Raw genomic sequence first — 22,783 nt, forward strand, 5'->3', positions numbered from 1 at the left:
GACTGAAGTTTCCAGAAAGTGTCCAACCAGTGGATAGGCACCAAACCTGAGGAGGTAGACTTAGAGCATGCAGTGAAGGCTCAAAAGTGTGGTGGCTGCTTGCAGAACCGTATCGCTCCATCACCTGGGGTGACCCTCTCCTTGTGGTTGGTCCTGTCATACTGGACCACCTTTGATAAGAAATGATGGGCATTTATATTGGTTAGGTGCTTGCTTGTTGTATCGATGTACCACTTCTAAGCACATACAGTATAACTTAGTCCCACTTGAAGGTGTGGAAACCAGCAAGCTGGTCCTGCTGTAGCACAGTTATTCTGCTGTGTCATTGCTATTGCAATATTCGTCCCAGCTGCGTTAACAGTGTTTGAACAGGTCAGTTGCCACAACTGTCATCACAATATTTTGGCTACTTCCAACTTTTAAGGCTTTCCTGGCTGTTGTGGCAAAACTTCAGTTCTCTTAGTAGCACCCAAAAAATAGTGACTGTGACACATTGTCAACATTTTATTGGAGCTGGAGATTGATTGTCCCAATTGAGCTGCAGTATGTGTACATCAGTATTGGCAGTGACATTGTAGCTATGATTGTGGATGTGTGTCTTGTATCAGCTCGGGAGAAGAACATTGTCTGAAAGCTTACCAATGTTTTCAGTCTTGTTTATATGCCTAATATCTGCTCAACACCTTAGTACAGGGTCTGTCCCAGAAGTTCCCAGAATGATTTTTTAAAAATCATTTATTCAATGTCAGTTTACAATCTTTTCAGGACTTTTCAAAATATTCTCACCCTTCTTCGATGCGCCATTGCCAATGCTTCACCCATTCATTGAAGGCACCCTGGCTGTCTTCAATGGGTATCTCCTTCAGTGCGGTCATCAAAGCTACTTTTAGCGCTACCAGTGCCCCGTGATGAGTTCCTTTTAGGTTTCTTTTGATCCTGCTGATGTGAGGTCGGGGCTGTACGGCAGCTGGGACAGCGTTGCCACATTCATTTTGGCCAGCAACGCAGAGACACAGAGTGCGGTATGGCTTGACATGTTGTCATGGTGCACGATCCATTTGTTGCAATTTCTTTTCAATTTACTGTTTGTCCTTGTGGCACATATTCACTGTGAACCACACATTTCTGTCAAAAAATGCAACGAGCATTGTCATGATTCATGGTTTGCTCATCGTTGCTTTTTTCAGGTGATGAAACTCCTTGGTGTGTCACTTGCTCCTCTGACGCTTTGTTTTGGGATCATACTCAGAAATGCACATCTTGTCCCCTGTGATTCCTCTGTCCAAAAATTCTGGGTCTGTTTTATAGCATTCATGCAATTCCTGGCACTTCAACAAATGTTGTTCCTTCATGTCACTCGTCAGGACTTTTGGCACCATTTTTGTGCAGACTTTCCTCATTTGAAGATCCACAGTTAAAATGGGTGAACGATTGTTTTGGGTGTTCCACACTCCTTTGCAATCATCCAAACACTTCATCATTGGTCTTATCTACAACTTGAGGCACTTTCTGCACCAAGTCATCTGTTTGTGACATCGACAAGGGACCTGAGCGGTTGTTGTCGTTGATGGTCTCTCGACCTTCCTGGAACCTCTTGTGCCACATGAAACTTCGACTTTGTTTCATTGCCCCATCACCGTAGGCATTGTGAAGCATTTTGAGTATCTCCACCCCATTTTTCCCCAGTTTCACACAGAACTTGAGCATATAATGCTGTTCCAAAGACTGGTTCATATTGTGCTCGCCGAGGGTGCAGTAGATACATCTGTGTTGAGCATGAGGCCTCAACAATTGCCTGCAGGTGACTGGCACTAGTCTCATTTCAAAGCTTAGATCCCCGACCAATTTCTCCATCTGAAGCTTTGCCCCACTATCCAGCATTGCAAACTACCAAAACTCATTCTGGGAACACTTGGGACAGAACCTGTACATCACAATTAGTTACTCAGTCTACTCTCAAATCTGCAACATTCTTCTGTAACACAGCATTTCTCCCTTTGTCTGTACTGTTTATTTTCCACATTTCCCTTGCATATAATATATAAATGTGGACAAATATGTTCATAAAAATTTTTCCTAACACTTAAATTTATATTTTGGTGTTAGCAAATTTCTCTTCTTCAGACATGCATTTCTTGCTGTTGTCTGTCCTTCTTTGTATCTTCTTTACTTCAGCTGTCATCAATTATTTTGCTGCCCAAATAACAATAATCATGTACTTAACATGTTGTTGTTGTTGTTGTGGTCTTCAGTCCTGAGACTGGTTTGATGCAGCTCTCCATGCTACTCTATCCTGTGCAAGCTTCTTCATCTCCCAGTACGTACTGCAACCTACATCCTTCTGAATCTGCTTAGTGTATTCATCTCTTGGTCTCCCTCTACAATTTTTACCCTCCATGCTGCCCTCCAATGCTAAATTTGTGATCCCTTGATGCCTCAAAACATGTCCTACCAACTGATCCCTTCTTCTGGTCAAGTTGTGCCACAAACTTCTCTTCTCCCCAATCCTATTCAATACCTCCTCATTAGTTACGTGATCTACCCACCTTATCTTCATCATTCTTCTGTAGCACCACATTTCGAAAACTTCTATTCTCTTTTTGTCCAAACTAGTTATCGTCCATGTTTCACTTCCATACATGGCTACACTCCATACAAATACTTTCAGAAACGACTTCCTGACACTTAAATCTATACTCGATGTTAACAAATTTCTCTTCTTCAGAAACGTTTTCCTTGCCATTGCCAGTCTACATTTTATATCCTCTCTACTTCGACCATCATCAGTTATTTTACTCCCTAAATAGCAAAACTCCTTTACTACTTTACGTGTCTCATTTCCTAATCTAATTCCCTCAGCATCACCCGATTTAATTTGACTACATTCCATTATCCTCGTTTTGCTTTTGTTGGTGTTCATCTTATATCCTCCTTTCAAGACACTGTCCATTCCGTTCAACTGCTCTTCCAAGTCCTTTGCTGTCTCTGACAGAATTACAATGTCATCGGCGAACCTCAAAGTTTTTATTTCTTCTCCATGAATTTTAATACCTTCTCCGAATTTTTCTTTTGTTTCCTTTACTGCTTGCTCAATATACAGATTGAATAACATCTGGGAGAGGCTACAACCTTGTCTTACTCCCTTCCCAACCACTGCTTCCCTTTCATGCCCCTCGACTCTTATAACTGCCATCTGATTTCTGCACAAATTGTAAATAGCCTTTTGCTCCCTGTATTTTATACCTGCCACCTTCAGAATTTGAAAGAGAGTATTCCAGTTAACATTGTCAAAAGCTTTCTCTAAGTCTACAAATGCTAGAAACGTAGGTTTGCCTTTTCTTAATCTTTCTTCTGAGATAAGTCATAAGGTTAGTATTGCCTCACGTGTTCCAACATTTCTACGGAATCCAAACTGATCTTCCCCGAGGTCGGCTTCTACCAGTTTTTCCATTCGCCTCTAAATAATTCATGTTAATATTTTGCATCTGTGACTTATTAAACTGATAGTTCGGTAATTTTCACACCTGTCAACACCTACTTTCTTTGGGATTGGAATTATTATATTCTTCTTGAAGTCTGAGGGTATTTCGCCTGTCTCATACATCTTGCTCACCAGATGGTAGAGTTTTGTTATGACTGGCTCTCCCAAGGCCATCAGTAGTTCTAAGGGAATGTTGTCTACTCCCGGGGCCTTGTTTCGACTCAGGTCTTTCAGTGCTCTGTCAAACTCTTCACGCAGTATTGTATCTCCCATTTCATCTTCATCTACATCCTCCTCCATTTCCATAATATTGTCCTCAAGTACATCGCCCTTGTGTGGACCCTCTATATACTCCTTCCACCTTTCTGCCTTCCCTTCTTTGCTTAGAACTGGGTTGCCATCTGAGCTCTTGATATTCATACAAGTAGTTCTCTTTTCTCCAAAGGTCTCTTTAATTTTCCTGTAGGCAGTATCTTACCCCTAGTGAGACAAGCCTCTACATCCTTACATTTGTCCTCTAACCATCCCTGCTTAGCCATTTTGCACTTCATGTCGATCTCATTTTTGAGACGTTTGTATTCCTTTTTGCCTGCTTCATTTACTGCATTTTTATATTTTCTCCTTTCATCAATTAAATTCAATATTTCTTCTGTTAGCCAAGGATTTCTATTAGCCCTCGCCTTTTTACCTACTTGATCGTCTGCTCCCTTCACTACTTCATCTCTCAGAGCTACCCATTCTTCTTCTACTGTATTTCTTTCCCCCATTCCTGTCAATTGTTCCCTTATGCTCTCCCTGAAACTCTCTACAACCTCTGGTTCTTTCAGTTTATCCAGGTCCCATCTCCTTAGATTCCCACCTTTTTGCAGTTTCTTCAGTTTCAATCTGCAGTTCATAACCAATAGATTGTGGTCAGAATCCACATCTGCCCCTAGAAATGTCTTACAGTTTAAAACCTGGTTCCTAAATCTCTGTCTTACCATTATATAATCTATCTGATACCTTTTAGTATCTCCAGGGTTCTTCCATGTATACAACCTTCTTTTATGATTCTTGAACCATGTGTTAGCTATGATTAAGTTATGCTCTGTGCAAAATTCTGCAAGGCGGCTTCCTCTTTCATTCCTTCCCCCCAATCCATATTCACCTACTATGTTTCCTTCTCTCCCTTTTCCTACTGACGAATTCCAGTCACCCATCACTATTAAATTTTCGTCTCCCTTCACTACCTGAATAATTTCTTTTATCTCGTCATACATTTCATCTATTTCTTCATCATCTACAAAACTCCTCTTTCCACTGGATTCTGTTTCACCTCTGTGTCAATCTGCAGCAAGTTCCCATGAGTTCTCTCTCTACACCTTTTCTGTGGTCTTCCTAGTGGTCTTCTTCCACCGGAAGTAAAATCTGTGGATTTCAAAGGACATTGGTGTTTATCCACCCAAGCAAAATGTCCTGTGCATAATAGCTGCTTGCTTCGCAAAGTGCCTACAGTGTTTGGTCTATTGTAGAGTTAGTCAGCTCATAATTATGACAAATCCTCCACTTACCAGTGACTGCATCTTGTACCAGACCATAGATTTTTCTTAAGACTTTTTGCTTAAAAAATTAGAAGAATATTTAAGTCATTTTTCCAGACACTCCCGAGTTTCGCAACCATTCGGCCCTATGGGTTGGGTCAGTGTTTTGTGTAGTTGAAGTTTGAAATTTCTTGAGAGACTGGGTGATTTAAAAGTATATTCAGACTCGAGTATGATTGGTTTGTGGCTTGGATTTTAAAGATTACCCCCAGATATTTCAAATTATGACTCTTTTTGCATGATCAAGTTCCAACTACCAGAGGCTGGAGTGGGTCTCCTGAAGTAAGCGCTGCTCGTCAGCAGATACAATAATCACCTACCACTTTCATTGTTTCATTTCTAAAGTAATTACTGTAGCATCACCTGATTTAATTCTACTACATTCCAATCCCTTATTTTACTTTTGGTGATGTCCATTGTACGACCTGTTTTCGAGACTTTATACATTCCACTCACCGGGTATCTGACAAAATTATGTTGTCATCAACAAACCTTCATGTTTCTATTTCTTCCTCCTATTCTTTAATTATTTTTTCAAATTTATGTATAGATTGTATAACAACAGGGATAGGCTGCAACCCTGTCTCACATGCTGCAAGTTTTAGAACATTTTTTTCACACAAATGACTTATCATGTGGTGCTTCCCTATCCCCTTGTTCCCTCATACACTTTTACTGCTAATTGTGATATACACTATATACAAATCTTGCACTTTGGGGCCTCTCACAGCTTAGTGTCCCATGTGGCTGCTACTAATTGTGATATGTCTTGTGTAGATATCTCTCAACTTGGCACCCCTCAAGCCATCTTGTGCCACTTGGGACTTAACTGGGCCCTGCTCCCTGCTAAGCCACTTCTTCCCTCTCATGTCCTTTGACTCTTGTAACAGCAGTCTTGTTTCTGTATTAGCTGTAGATAGCCTTTTCTCCCTGGATTTTACCAATGATAAGTTCAAAATTTCAAAAAGTGTGTTCCAGTGAAAATTGTCAAAAGCTTTTCTTAAATCTACACATACTATAAAGGTGGGTTTTTGTTCTCTCCAAGGGGACTGATGACCTCAGATGTTAAGTCCCATGGTGCTCAGAGCCATTTTTTTGTTCTCTCCAACCTGTTTTCTAAGGTAGGTCATAAAGGCAGTATTGTTTCTTGAGTTACTAGTGTTCTCCAAAACTCATACCTCTCTTTCCCCTGGTTTGCTTTTAGCAGTCATTTTAACCATATGTAGGTAGATCATGTTAACATCTGGTAACCATGACTTAGTAAGCTGATGATTTGCTCGCTCTCTCTCTCTCTCTCTCTCTCTCTCTCTCTCTCTCTCTCTCTCTCTCGCCCCCCCCCCCTCCCTCCCCCTCTCTCTCCCCCTCTCCCCTTCCCCCTTCTTCTTCTTCGTCTTCTTCTTCTTCTTCTTCTTCTTCTTCTTCCTGTTCCGTTCTATGCTTGGTTTGCTTGTAGCCTTTCCTCAAAATAAAAATTATATTAAGCATTCAAGTATACATACATTTACATGTTTATGAAAAGTTTGTGTTACCTCTAAAATGAAAATAGATTTCCGATTTTTCTGATTCCACATCTATCAAGACCATTTCAATTAGTATCTGTAAAATACACGTTAGCATACACTTTTTATGTTTTGTTTTCATGACATGTTCTACACCCTTGAGGATCTTCTCATAGTGGATCTATGGAATTAAAAGTATATTTACCCTAATCTAAAAATCGAGCAACTGAAGCAGTTAAATGAATGCAGGTAACTGGAAAATGAGAGTGGCTAAAAGTGCAAAACTACAAATCATGACTGGCTAGAGGAGAAATGCAAAGCTGTAGAAACATGCTGCCACATATAGGAAAATTAAAGGATTCTCTATAGTAAAGAGGAACTGTTTTGTAGTCAACAAAAAGGAAAAAAGAGTGAAATATCAGGATCAAAAAGAAGTTTGTAATTTCTCTGGGTCTGTGGGGTGCAGAACAGCACAACATGCTATCATAGGTGAAGAATTCAGCAACCCACGTGGCATGGGTGCTCAATACGGGGAAGACAATCTTGGTTTAGTCTTAGGCTGTTAAGAGTCAATTTTGAAAGCCAATTTCCAGGTTTGTTTGGGTGGTTTCTCACTTTCATCTAGTTGAATTTTGGGCAAGGATACACAATAGACAAATGCAGCATACAAAACATATTTGATGACACTTCAGTGGTGTGTGTAGACATTAGGAAAGATATGAACACAGTGCAAGAAATAGCATATTACTATGATCAGATGTGAAGCTTTGTAAGCAAACAGAGTATTTTGAATGGCAGAATCATGTGTACTGTTGTTGGGTGTCAGGCTGGGTGCAGTCATTTTCGTAACACAGTATTTTGACAGTGTACCTTACCATCACCTTCAGGTGATACTTGTAGAATGAGTGTCTTTGCTTCATCCCGCCTCCTATAAACTCCTATCATCCCCCGCGCCTTCCTCCACTGTCGGCCACACACTGTGATGGGTAGAATGATTTGGGATGAACTCTGGTCCTTCCCAGGCTTTGCTGAGAGTGAACTCAGTGTCTCTGTGGATTAGCCTATCAGCCGCTTGTATTTTGGTTGCCTCCTTCAGAACACTGACCCAAAATGATGAGGTTTGCCTTAGCACTTTTGTTTCTTCATGCATCATGGAGTCCCTTGGAGCCATGCAGTGCTTTGCAACTGTAGATTTTGTTGGTTGCTTGAGTTTGGTGTATGTCCTGTGTTCCATGTGTCTTTGTTTGATTGTCCATACAATCTCCCTGATATACGTCTTACCACATTTACATGGAATACGGTAAACACCTGGTTTATGTAGCCCCAAGTCATCTTCCACCACATGTAATAGAGCACACATGTTTGGAAGTCGACTGAAAATGTATTTAGTATTATGTCACATCAGGATTCTGCCGATTTTTGTTAGATTTTTTCCAGTGTACGGCAGATGCGCCATTGCCTTTGCCTCTTATCTTTTCCTCCTGCTGAGCTTGTACTTTATGCGTGAAAGCACATCATATTTGTCTCTCATCATATCTGTTCTTCTTGAGAAAGGTGCTTAAGGCGATTAAGCTCCCTTGGTAGGCTTTCTTCGTCGATATTACGCAGATCCTGTGTTGCAGGGTACATGGCACACCCTCACACTGTGAAGGGTGATGGTAGGTCACAGCATGGAAATACAAATCAGTGGAATTGGCTTTCCTGTACATGCTGTGTTCTATAGTGCTGTTCATTCTGCACTGGACTAAAACATACATAAGGTGAGTTGACCATTCTCTTCCACCTCCATGGTGAATTTAATACGGGGGTGCAGAGAGTTCAGATGTTGGAGGAGCTCCTGAAGTCTTTCACTCCCATGTGACAACGCCACAAATGTTTTATCAACATATGTGAAAAAATATGTAGGCTTCAGTGCATCTGTTTCCAGAGTTTCTTTTCAAAGTCCTCCAAAAACAAGTGTGCCACAACTGGTTACAAAGGGCACTCCATAGTGATGCCATTCATTTGTTTGTAACAATCACCAGTGAAGAGAAAAAATGTTGATGTGAGGATAAATTCAAAGAGATTAGTCATCGTCGATTTGAATTTCTCCTTGATCAACTTCAGGAAATCAGCAAGCAGCACTCTGGTGGAGAAGGATACCATGTCAAAGCTCACCACAGGGTTTTGGTCACGGAGGTGTACATCTTGCATCTGTTGAGTGAAATGTACAGAGTTCCTGATGTGGTGCTGATATTTACTGAGTTAGGGGCTTAATACTGCCGATAGGTGTATGGTATCTGATATGTGGGGGTGCCTATGTTGCTTACAATAGGGAGTAGAGGAACGTTCCATTTGTGCACCTTTGGTAAGCTGTAGAGCCTTGGTTGTGCAGCAGCTTGCGGTCAAAGTTACAAAATACTGCAGATTCTGTAGGGAGGGTGGAAAACACTTATTCTATACCAGTGGTAAAATCTGCAACAGCCCTAGCAGTCAGTGCTGGTGTGAAGTTGAATCCCTTTTCCAAAACTAATTCTGCTGCTTCATCGATCTCTTTCCCTATGTGGTTGAATATGGTTTGTCATTGTTGCTCGTCGTGCAGCTGTTGTTCTCTTGCTGCCAGATGTTCCACCCTCCTAAGCGACGATGTGGAAGAGATACCTTGGAAAACGTGCAGTGCACTCCCTAGAGCCATCTTACTAAAGATGAATATCACAAAAGAGCTGCCATTTGAGAACTATGGACCGATCCTGAAATAGTCATTCTATCTGCAGACAAAGGAAATCCAGTGTACTACTACCACTGTCAGTGTATAGTCACAAAATGTATGAACTACTCGAGGATCCAGAATCCAAAAAATTGAAGGGAGATCCGACCAACAGAGTGGGGAAGAAGAAGACTATTGAACTTCTGCACCACCAAGTTTCTATGGCTTACCAAAGGTTCACAAATGGGATGTTCCTGTAAGTCCTATTGTAACTAACATAGGCACACCAGTGTACCTGCTGGCCATACACCTAATGCCTGTATTAGGCCCCTATGCCAATAAATGTCAGTATCACATCAGGAACCCTGTACATTTCATTCAACAGGTGCAAGAGCTATGCCTCCATGACCAGGACCTGGTGTGGTGAGCGTTGATGATGTGGTATCCCTCTTCACCAGAATGCAGCTCATACCTGTCCCCCCCGAGAGGGGGGGGGGGGGGGTTTCCACTGGGAGCCAAACCGCGCAATAACCCTGGGTTTGGTGTGGGGTGGCGGTGGTGTGGGTGGACTGCTGTGGCTTGCTGTGTGGTTGTGAACCACTGAGGGCTACGGTAGGACGAAGCCTCTCCATCATTTCTAGGTCCCTGGTTTCATACATACAGCTTGCTGATTCCTTGAAGTTGATCAGGGAGAAGTTCGACCCAACCATGACTAATCTCTTTGAATTTGTCATCACATCAACAAACTTTATCTTCACTGGTGACTGTTATGAACAAACTGATGGTGTCACCATGGTGTGTCCTTTGTCACCAATTGTGGCAAACTTGTTTATGGAGAACCTAAAAGAGAGAGCTCTGGAAACTGCTGCACTGAAGCTACATGCTTTTTCACATATGTTGATGAAACATTTGTCATGTGGCCACATGAGAGTGGAAGACTTCAGTAGTTCCTCCAACATCTGAACTTTCTGCACCCCAGTATCAAATTCATCATGGAGGTCAAAGAGAATGGTGAACTCCTGGGCGTCTTAGTCAAGCACAGAATGAATGGCACTATAGGACACAGTGTGTACAGGAAACCCAGTCACACTGATTTGTATCTCCTCACTGTCAGCTACCATCATTCTTCAGAACATGAGGGTGTGATATGTGTACTGCAACACAGGGCCCATGCAATGTTGGATGAAGAAAGCGTACCAAGTGACCTTAACCACCTTAGTCACCTTTTTTCAAGAAGAACAGATATGATGAGAGAGAAATCCGAAGTGTTTCCAGGGAGAAAGTACAAACCCATTAGTCACAAAGCGACGAGGAGGAAAAGGCAATGGCATATCTGCTGAATGCTGGCAAAGTATCGAACAAAATCTGCAGAATCCTGACTTGACGTAACACCAAATGCGTTTTCTGTCCACCTTTGAAAACGTGTACTGTGTTACGTACAGTGAAAGATTATTTGGGGCACTGTAAATGGGGTGTTTACCCTATTCTATGTATGTGCAGTAAAGTGTGAGTTAGGGAAGAAAGACCCAAGGAACAATTGAAGAAAGACAGAAGGAACACAGAAGACACACCGAACTCAAGCAGCCGACAAAATCTGTGGTTGCAGAACACTGCATGGCTACAGGGGACTCCATGAAGTATGGAAAAATAGAAGTGCTAAGGTAGATCTTGTCATTTTGAGACTGTTTTTTGAAGGAGGCAGTTAAAATACAAGTGCCTGACAGGTTGATCAAGAGAGACACTGGGTTGAGTCTCAGAAAAGATTGGGACTCAGTAGTCAGCCACCTAAAATCACAGCATCAGCCAAGAGTGACTTCCACGCACAACACAGGTCACAGGAGTACTGAGGAACCATAGTTCTCACCCAGCTCCAAGTGGTGGTGTCCCCTGCCACTCAACCCAGCATGGTGGTGCGGCCAGTAGTGGAGAAAGGGGTGGGGTAGTAATAACATAAAGGAGGAATGTAGCAAAGATGCTCATTCTTCAGGTATCACATGAATATGATAGCAAGCAATGCTGCACCTGTCTGGAAACTCAACAACAATACAAACACCTGATTCACTGGGAGAGCCCGAGACTACACATCAATTGTATTTTTTTGCTAATTATTCTTGTTTATATGCAGCAAAGAATAACTTTTGTGAATATTTTTTACTTTATTTGCTAACTTCTATGAAACCTGTATATAATAATAATAATAATAATAATAATAATAATAATAATAATATAAAAGATTTATATTGCATACTGAAATTATGTATGCTTACCTCTTTGGTATCCAAATAATCTACCTTCAAAGGAGTATTGAGTTGACAATTATTGCTTTTTAGAGAAGAAGTAAGTTTTGTTTGTTCCATATAAAATTTAGTTCTTGGGGCATGACACTTCTTCAGACTCACTGAATCAGTTATGAAAAAAAACGGCTGTTTTAGAATCCCCCTCTCTGGCCCGGTCCCCTTTCCTGTATAAAGTTCTGACACTATCCATGATACCCCATATGGGTCTGGACAAAGGCTAGTGTGGCTGTCCAGTGGCTTTCCCTAAAAGTGTCTTCAGGGTTCATCTTTCAAATTAATTCACTGTTTCAACACTAGATGATATGAAATCTTGAAGGTATTGGAGCAAATGAGACATGACTGAAGCAAGAAATTCCACATATACACCAATTTCCAATTTGCTGTTTGTACCATCCAGCAGTTCTACCCAGTAGACAAAGCTGCCCACAATATGAAGAATACCCTTTGCCAGTTATAGCAGCAAGGAAAGGTAGTGGAATTAAGTTTATACCAAGAAAGGTGAAAATCCAGGTGAATGAAATGGCTGTTAGAGTGGCAAGGGAGGATTGTGGGTACCTGACATTAGCACAGTGTACTGTTCCGCTGCACCCTTTACCATGCTGATGAACTAAAAATTAGTATGCTAGTAGGAAAACAAAATTTTTATGTGAGTGTCAATAAGCTCTGATATATGCATTCCCTAACATGACCATGGAGTACCTCCAAGTAACCACAAAAAAGATATTTACATCTTCTTACATTTTCACATACTGCCCTCACTCCATGAATGTTTGATGCAGTTGCCCACCTATTAGTTTGCTTGTTATATACTTTTGTCAGTGAAACATGTTTTAATTGATTGTATTTTGTATACTGACAGAAGGGTGTTCTCGATCTAAATGAGTATGCGACTAGCATTTTAGGTAATAGTAGAGTGAGAGTTATTCAGTTTGATACCCATAATGTTGTGCACTCAAATCTGACAGTCATTATCATTATTGTCATCATCATCATTGGGTGCAGAATTCAGAGTAGGAAATTAGGAGGAGCCTCTGCTATGGATGCTTATAGTAGACTCCGTGACATTGTACGCCCCTTCCCCTCCCAAGTCCGTGCACTCTGTAAACTGGATATTCACGTAGAAACTCTATCATCAGTGGAATGGGGAATGACTGGGTGTGAGGATAACACACTACAGATGGTTAAATCTGGTTCTTGGCTGTAGCATACCTCCTTGTGGCAATTCAAATGTATGCACCACTCAAGCTTTTAATACATGAGTTTTATCTATTACTATAAGAAGCACCAGTACGTCAACTTTATAATGTACACATAAGTTTTGCAGGCATGTAAGTTCACTGTTTATATTTTCTGGGCAAGATTTTTCAAATTTTTATAAGTGTGATTGAAAACTACTGTACTTTGCTAACAAACTGTTATACAATTCTATTGAATGATCTACTTTGTTAGTAAGTGTTTTTGTCCTGGTTATTCAAACTGTGTGGTGATCTTGTCCATCACTTGTGAGACCTTCTCTGAAGCTTAATTTATTTTTAGTCTTTTGATTTTGATGCTTGCTGTGCCATTAGAATTTAACAATTAACTTAGAATTTAACAATTAACTTATTTATTGTTTGTAGCAGTATCCTGTAGCTCTTGACCTAAATCAACAATAAATCTATTTCCTAAATTCACTCAGAGTGTTACAGATAAATTTTGTTTGTCAACTTTGTTTGCAAAGAATGTTTATTTTAAGAAATTGTGACATCTTATATTTTGTGCCTTTATTTTCAGTCTTCAGGAATGTATAAGATCTAGGTTAAACTCGCATGTTCCACAGGTTTAGTACGGACACCTACAATTGCACCACCTCTCAGAATGTACGGATCACCACCTCCAAGCCATCTAGATCTAACAATATACAAGTCTGAAGGAGAAGCACTAGTGAACCATTCTGCTGCAGGAGGAGACATGCTTACAATGGCCATCAAGATACAGCTTGATGACAGCATTCTCAATCTTAAGGTGAACTTGTTAAAACTTATTTCATGACAGTAATGTTTCCAGTTTGACACGAACGCTGAAAGGGGGGATAAGGGAAAAGAAAAAAGTGACAGCTGGGAAGAGATCAACAGAAATTGGAACTCTGTACAAATCATGAATGAAGCAACAGCTTGACTACTGGATGCTATGTACAGAGTTCTAGAAGTGCAGACCTAGATGTAGTTGTCTCATCTGATTTTGAAGTGCCTGCCTCTGCTGGAAGATAGTTCATGTTCTGAGCAGCTGCTGCATGCATGTGTGTGTCATTACTCTCTGATTTACAGTCATGACAAGATGGAGAGTTGAATAGTCTTTTGCATGTGTTTAAAAGTTGTCTCACCAGGTGCCATTTTCATTTAAAGAAGTGTTCCGTACAGTGAAGGTATAGACTAGCTAAAGCACTGAAGAAGATTTGCCGATGGGAATAAGTCAATTCAAAGTATGTGCCATAGAGGGATGAAGAGGGAGCGCAATCATTCAATTTTGGAAAAAGGATGCATTGAAAGGATAATTAAGAAGAACATAACATTGTTATAGTGAGTAGCTTCCTATAAAAGGTGAATATCAGGAAATAACATCAGCCTTGCCAGGGGATGTGGTTAATAGATTCTGCAGATTGTTATCAATGAATATGGAAATGAATGCTTTTCTTGCATTATGAACAGGATACACCGTGATGAGGTATCACTAAGACAAAAATAGAAATTTGACTGCATAAAATATTATTGTGATCGCTAAGGGCTGAGAAAATTTTACTGATAATTTATAGGGGATCTGTGTATTGAAACAGGTATGTTGGGCAGGCCATATTAGAACAAAGGAAGATTAAACTTTTGTATTTTGTACTCATATCAAAATAACTGAAATGTTTAGCTAACTGGAATAACATTAGAGAAGGAATTATTTTATGAGAGGGTTTGCCTCATGATCGACATGAAACAATGATCTCATGGGAGGTGACTGTCATATTGATCGTAAGATGTAGCTTCACATAAGACATACCTTTTAACCATTTTAGTAATCACCCACTGGGTATGTATCTTTGAAATCTCAAAAGCTATTCTTCAAGACAACTCTGAACATGTTACCATTTTAGAATAAATGAAAAGCACCAGTTTGCTTTTGTTCTACAATATTTATTATAATGTTATATTTATATATATAATGTTATATTTATATATTTTTTATAATGTTGTTCTACCAAGAACCAATGGAAGATTCTGTTAACATTACCATTTTATCATTTGAATTACAAGGTGCTACGAATTTCTTAGTTACTTTAAGAAGCTGAAGATCTTTTCCAGAATTGTCAGCATTTTGATAGATGTGTAATTTGGTAAGTGTTGGATTAGTAATCTAGAAGATTGGTGTTTGATCTTCAGTGTTAAAAAATAGCTGTTTGTACGAACAGGACCTCACATTGGATGTGGGGAGTGGCATAATACCAAACATGTAACCGTGCCTAGCACAGCCCAGTGGCGTTCAGCTCAACTTTTAAGATGATCGCTGCATTTGTATTCATAATTGTCTCCTTGTGAATTGTTTATCACCAGTAAAAGACATCTTCATACATTTTTACTGCTAATGGCATCAACACACAGCTATGTATATGTTCTGCAAGCCCCTGCACAATGTATAAGGGAGGGTATTTTGTACAAATATTGGTAGTTTTGTATCCTATGCCAGTTGCATGTTTAGCAAGGAGGAGCAATGGCTGTCTACATGCCACAGTACATGGTCCAATCTCTCTTCTCTTTTCGTAATGACCTCCAGATCAGGTATATTTTGAAGCCAACAAAATTGTGACTCAGTATTCCTCAAGCATTGTATTGTGTAATGATGGAACCATTTTAACCACTGTAGGCTGTCAGTTTTATTCCTTTAAAGCACCATGCTTGTAAATTACAATACTGTCCAGTTTCGGCCATATGCCATTATCAATTTTGGTGTGTGTGATTCACATTTAAAAATTTTGTTTCATATTAGGTTTTAAATGTGACACACACATAGCAAGTGATACATTTGATAATGGCCTAAGGCTGAAACTGGCCAGTGATGTAATTTACAATGCATGGTGTAGTAAAGCAATAAAACTATCAACATATGCTGGCTAAAATTGTCCCATCATTTATACTGTCAAGAATGTTTGTGATTGGGCAGTATGTAATAATATATACCTGAGCGGCAGCCATACCCCACCCCGCCAACCATTCCCCCTCACGTGGATGTCAATGACCTGCAATGGGGATGGACTGCTGTTCGATTGTTGGCACATTCAGTCCTTCCTGCACTTGCAAAGCTTCAGCTGCTTTGTGGGGTTTCACCATATAGCTGTTAGACCAAGTCTGTGCCAAACTTAGCTGGTGGCTCTCATCCCTGTTGACGAGATTCTGCTGGAGCATTATCTCAATTGGTTCTTTAATAATGCTCTCCCAAAAGCCACAGAATTGGCACAACATTTTTGTTTTCTAAAATTTGAATGTGTGGCTGTGTTGTGCCAATGCTGATATATCTTTACCCCCCAGACATACACTCTAATCTGCTCCATGTAATTTTGCAAAATGCAGTGCTGTGTTTGCCCAACGTACTGGAGGCAACATTCACACGTGATGCTATATATATCAGGATTCGCAATTGCAGTTTGTTCTTTACTGAACCAAGCATATCTTTCATTTTTTATGGTGCTCAAAACATGGCTTTTGATGTTATTTTTCAAGGTTTCTCACAATTTTATCTGAAGAAGGTCCAATATATAGGGAATAAAGCAGAGTTTCTCTTTCCCTTTCTCCACCTCTTCTGTGCTGGTGGCTGTAACAATCGTTTTCTTCAGTGCACGTCTAACCTGCATCTGACTATCAATTCTGGTAAAACACATGTTTAAGTTTAATGGTGTGTTTCCGGGTATTCTGCTGAGTAAGAAACAACAACTGGAAGCACAACATTAATCAGTCTTGCCAACAAAACCTGAGAGATCACACTGTCACAAATGGCATATGCCATTTGAACTAGAGTTGTTAGAACAATGTACCGTTGTGCTGGCTGATGACAGCTCTTTGCTTGAAGGTACAGATCTGTGTGGGTCTTCTTTCTGTTGACTGCATGTCTTATGATGCTGGGAGAGCATTAGCAATTGAGATAAGGTTCCGTGACAGTCTCATCAACAGCTAAGTTAGACATGGAACACAGCACTTGCAGCTATATGCCAAGACCACACCTAGAACTTGATGCTTTGTTATTCCACGAAGAACCAATTGTGCCATGAATTGAATGGCGGACCGCCTCCCATCGCCTCCCCACCACTCACTGATCCCTGTGCTTGATGGATGGGGTGATAAAGAGGCAGCAGCTGCTCAGCTGTATGTATAGCATCCCCAAATAATCTTGCCAATAGATGTTGAGAGAGAACACTTTCCAGAATGTTGTGGAATTTCATTACAGCCATCCAGATGGAACCTCAAGAAGATTTCAGCAGAAACGTCAACATCTACATCTACGTACATACTCCGCAATCCACCATACGGTGTATGGCGGAGGGTACCTCGTACCACAACTAGCATCTTCTCTCTCTGTTCCACTCCCAAACAGAATAAGGGAAAAATGACTGCCTAAATGCCTCTGTACGAGCCCTAATCTCTCTTATCTTATCTTTTTGGTCTTTCCGTGAAATATAAGTTGGTGGCAGTAAAATTGTACTGCAGTCAGCCTCAAATGCTGGTTGTTTAAATTTCCTCAGTAGCGATTCACGAAAAGATCGCCTCCTTTCCTCTAGAGACTCCCACCCGAGTTCCTGAAGCATTTCCGTAACACTCGCGTGATGATCAAACCTACCAGTAACAAATCTAGCAGCCCACCTCTGAATTTCTTCTATGTCCTCCCTCAATCCGACCTGATAGGGATCCCATAGGCTCAAGCAGTACTCAAGAATAGGTCGTATTAGTGTTTTATAAGTGGCCCCCTTTACAGGTGAACCAAAATTCCCAAAATTCTACCAATGAACCGAAGACAACTATCTGCATTCCCCACAACTGCCATTACATGCTTGTCCCACTTCATATCGCTCTGCAATCTTATGCCCAAACATTTAATCGACGTGGCTGTGTCAAGTGCTACACTACTAATGGAGTGTTCAAACATTACGGGATTCTTTTTCCTATTCATCTGCATTAATTTACATTTATCTATATTTAGAGTTAGCTGCCATTCTTTACACCAATCACAAATCCAAGTCATCTTGTATCCTCCTACAGTCACTCAATGAAGACACCTTCCCGTACACCACAGCATCATCAGCAAACAGCCGCACATTGTTATCCACCCTATCCAAAAGATCACTTATGTAGGTAGAAAACAACAGCGGACCTACCACACTCCATGGGGCACTCCAGATGATACCCTCACCTCCAATGAACACTCACCATCGAGGACAACGTACTGGGTTCTATTACTTTAGAAGTCTTCGAGCCACTCACATATTTGGGAACCAATCCCATATGCTCGTACCTTAGTTAGGAGTCTGCAGTAGGGCACAGAGTCAAACGCTTTCCGAAAGTCAAGGAATATGGCATCCGTCTGATACCCTTCATCCATGGTTCGCAAGATATCATGTGATAAAAGGGCAAGTTGCGTTTCGCAGGAGCGATGCTTTCTAAAGCCGTGCTGATGCATGGACAACAACTTCTCTGTCTCAAGGAAATTCATTATATTCGAACTGAGACTATGTTCAAGAATCCTGCAACAAACCGATGTTAAGGATATTGGTCTGTAATTTTGAGGATTTGTCCTTCCACCCTTCTTATATACAGGCGTCACCTGCGCTTTTTTCCAGTCGCTCGGGACTTTACGTTGGGCAAGAGATTAGTGATAAATGCAAGCTAAGTAGTAGCCAATGCAGTAGAGTACTCTCTGTAAAACCGAATTGGAATCCCATCAAGACCTTTTGTATTGTACCTTCCACGACCACTGTTCCCAGTTTGTATTGTACCTTTCCTCATTTCCTTTCCAGATCCCACCTTTCTTACCAAAGTTCTCCTTTCTGTTCTCCCTGACTTATGGCTTTCCATTATGAACAGTAATGTTTATCTTAAGTACTCATTTTCTTTAATTTGATCCGTGTTTCGCAGTTGTGGATGTAACTGTGCTAAATATACTGAAAGTATATTTAACAACATGCTCAGTCACAAATATTTGTGTTTCATTGAGCTGTACTATGCATTTCAGGGCTTATGGTAAATATCAAAATACACCTCTCGATGGGCCCACAGGACCATAAGTGCATAGTGTAGTGTAATAAAACACCAGTATTACTGACTGGTGCCATTGTTCAGTATTGTTTCAGTGGACTCCTTTTTTTATCTATCACAGCTTTCCTATTTTCCTGGTTTTTTTTTCCATACTTTGTTGCCTTTTTGTTGTTATGTCTTTCATGTTAACGCTCTTTGTTATTTCTTATATCTCCTATGATTGTTAACTTTTGTTTGATTATTTATAAATTTGGATTTTTATAAGGAGAAAAATAAAACTTCTTGCAGTTTTATATGTTGACTGTATTTCCAGACATTCCGAGTAGCAGCAGGTCTTCGTGGGGCCACATTAAGGCACCGAATGTGTGCTAGTAGTACAAGCTGGTTCACACAGTTTGTGGACTTCTTTGATGTCAGAGATTACCCAGTTGCAGGATATGATCCTCCTGGAGTTATAACTGAGTTGCACATGCATCTCTGGGACTGTGCAGTTGATTACAGGTAATGTAGTGTTTAGTTCATAACTGAGTAAAAATATCATATTAAGAAGCATAATTATCACAAAGAGATTTGAGTTAACCCATTTATATGTGACTTAATACTGTGATGAGTATAACTTTTCTACAGAATAGGTCATTGTTTTCGAATATGGGTTTGCTAAATTGAAATTGATTGATTTATTCATTTTTTGATCAAGAGTTAAAGTAAGACATCTCATTATTGAGTTAATAAAACAGTTATTTAATGTTTGATTTTAATGTAGTATTGTTAGGCGTGTTTCAAAACTAATGAAAAGGTCGCAGAAGGTATAGATTAATTTATCATCTTCATGTTAAGATCAGTACATATACATTTTGTGTTCACTTTTCTTTTCACCTTCTTTTTCCGTTGATGTTAGGACTATTGTAGCATTAGAACTATTATACCATTTGCAGAACCAAGAAACATAAATAAAATCAAGAAGCTGTTAGTTTTCATATTTCAAAATCCAAAAGCTATTTTTGAAATGCTTCAGTATCAGCAGAACACAATATTTTAATTTTAAAAAAAAGAAAAGGAAAGGAAATGAACTGCTTTAGTCACAAATCGTGATATTTATTTCAACACACAATGCAATTCGAGCCCTTGGAGTTCATCTACAGGTTCTTGATCAGATGCTGAAGATGAGACCCCATAGCTCAAAATGTACCATGTTGTTCATGTAGTTGTGGTATTCAGTTCAAAGATTGGCTTGGTGCAGCTCCCCCTGTTACTCTATCCTGCACAAACCTCATCATCTCTGAATAACTGCGGCAACTTACACCCTTCTGGATCTGCTAACTATATTCATCTTGTGCTCGCTCTGTACTAAAGACTTAAAATACTTAAATCTATATTCAGTTTCAATGTGTGTTATGGGTTCCAGGAATTTGGGATTGCATAGCAGGAGAATTTTGCAGATGGAGAGAAGGTACTGCAATGAGGTTTGGGCGTAGTTGATATGGTTTTGCAGGACTACGTTGGTGAAGACTAAGGATTGGCAGAATCTGAACAGGTGGAGGTCATTGTGGAAGGAGGGGTGGCAGCTGGAGATACGTAATTTGATGGTAAGGCCATTTGGGGGAATTTGATGAGCCAAGCAACAATGTAGGAATGGTATGTGGGACTGGGTTCTAGCCAGATGATTAATGGTACCTGTTACTGTGATTATTTGATGACACAGAGTTGTTCAACTTGAACAGGAGGTCCCAAAAGTCACCTGAATTCTTTCCTTGTTGCTAAGCAGACAGGCACTAGTGAGAAGTCAATGTACTAGGTTTGTCTACGACACACTATTTTGATCATCTGACCAACAATCACCCATGCAGAAACTTCAGTGTGGTCAGAATGCTCATTTTATAAAACTCTGTTTAATATACGTGGCACAATTTGTCTCCTTTCTTCTGTAGCCAGAAATAGATCCCTTTTAACACTAGGAAGCAGGAAAAGTCACAGATCCCGAAAGGAAGGTGCTCGCCAAAAGTTTTCATTTTATTTTTGTCAGAAGCTGTTCAACATCCAGAGCCGTTTGAGTGGAAGAATTTCCATGGTCTAGAAGCCAATCCATTGATCACCTCCATACAGACATTTTTTACAGAGTACTACTCACTTTCATTTTAGAACTTGAAGATAACAGTGCTGGTTAGCTGTAGCACCTTGCAGAACAAATTAGCTATTGACTATCTCCGTCATGCCAGGAAAGAAACTAGTACTGTTAACAATTTGTATTGCTTTCTTCTGTCATGGTGATGAAGAAATCATTACCGAGCGAGGTGGCGCAGTGGTTAGCACACTGGACTCGCATTCGGGAGGACGACGGTTCAATCCCGTCTCCGGCCATCCTGATTTAGGTTTTCCGTGATTTCCCTAAATTGTTTCAGGCGAATGCCGAGATGGTTCCTTTGAAAGGACACGGCCGATTTCCTTCCCAATCCTTCCCTAACCCGAGTTTGCGCTCCGTCTCTAATGACCTTGTTGTCGACTGGACGTTAAACACTAACCACCACCACCACCACCACCACCACCACCACCACCAAGAAATCATTCACTGATACATTTGGTTGGTAATCTAGCTATGTTTGTAACAACATATGTTGTTACCTGTAATGAATGTTGGTAGAGATGTGACATCATCATATACTTTATTCATGTTCACAGTGCATTATTAACGAACACATGGAGCAGTATTTACTTTTAGATTTTCTGTTAGAGGTACTGGAAATATTGAAATAATGGAATGTCCGCCTGCCTGAGTGGCTAAGCGGTTCTAGGCACTACAGTCTGGAATCATGCGACCACTATGGTCGCAGGTTCGAATCCTGCCTCGGGCATGGATGTGTGTGATGTCCTTAGGTTAGTTAGGTTTAAGTAGTACTAAGTTCTAGGGGACTGATGACCTGAGAAGTTAAGTCCCATAGTGCTCAGAGCCATTTTAACCATTTTTTTGGAATGTCCAGGATGTAATAACAACAATATTATGAAAAGGGTAGATCGCTGCTTACCTCATAGAGGAGGCACAACAAAAAAGACTGCTAAACATTTAGGCTTTCAGACCAAAAAGACCTCCTTCAGAAATAAAATACACACACACTTTCACATCAGCACAATTTGTGCACATGTGACCACTGTCTCTGGTGACTGTGGCCTGACTGTAGACTGCAACTATGTTTGGTGTGAGCAGCAATCTGGAGTGGTGGTGGGAGGGGGGGGGTTATGGAAATGGCATGAGGCAGAGAGGGAGAGGGATAGCTGGGTAGGGTTTAGGGAAGATGCTGTGCTACATGTGAGAGTGTGCAGGGACATGGTGGAATGCAGGTGCTAAGTGCAGAGTTAGGAAACTGTGCTGGATATAGGGACAAGGGGAGGGGAGCCAAAAAGGGGGAGGAGAGGTAGAGAAGTGGAAAAGCCTGTAGGTGTGTTGACAGAATAGAAAGCATGTGTAGTTCTGGAGTGTGAGCAGGGACGAAAACAGGTAAGTGGATGATAGAAACTAGTGAAGACTGAGGTGAGGTGGGTTACAGGAATGAAGGATGTGTTGCAGAAAGATATCCCACCCGCACAATTCAGAAAAGCTAGTGTTGGTAGGAAGAATCTATATGTTCCAAGCCGTAATTCAGTCCTTTAGGTGAAGCACATCTTGTTGGGCTGTATGTTCAGCAACCCTCGGTTGAGCTTTCCCTTGCCCACAGTCTGGCAGTGGTCCTCATTTGGACATACAGCTTATTAGTTTCATGTCCATGGAGAAAACTGTACAGTGGTTGCAGCTTAGTTTGTAGGTCACATGGCTGCTTTCACATGAAGTCCTGTCTTTGATGGGATGGGGGATGCCTGTGACAGGAATGGAGTAAGTGGCAGTGAGAGAACAGGTCTAGTATCTAGGCCTATTGCAAGGATATGAGCTACGAGCAAGGTTGGGAGCAGAGGTGGAGTGGGACTGGATAGGAAGATTGCATAGATTTG

General features: G+C 40.6%; 1 protein-coding gene across 1 annotated transcript in view; it reads left to right on the top strand.

Annotated features, from left to right (window-relative positions):
* LOC124612275 (autophagy-related protein 2 homolog A) overlaps positions 1–22,783 on the top strand; it is a 492,429-nt gene that overhangs the window by 264,438 nt on the left and 205,208 nt on the right. Inside the window, exons 22-23 of the mRNA XM_047140377.1 lie at positions 13,363–13,547; positions 19,119–19,306. Of these exons, the coding sequence (XP_046996333.1) occupies positions 13,363–13,547; positions 19,119–19,306 (373 nt within the window). The remainder of the gene's footprint in view (positions 1–13,362; positions 13,548–19,118; positions 19,307–22,783) is intronic.

This window comes from Schistocerca americana, chromosome 4 (assembly GCF_021461395.2).
Source record: "Schistocerca americana isolate TAMUIC-IGC-003095 chromosome 4, iqSchAmer2.1, whole genome shotgun sequence".
NCBI lineage: Eukaryota > Metazoa > Arthropoda > Insecta > Orthoptera > Acrididae > Schistocerca > Schistocerca americana.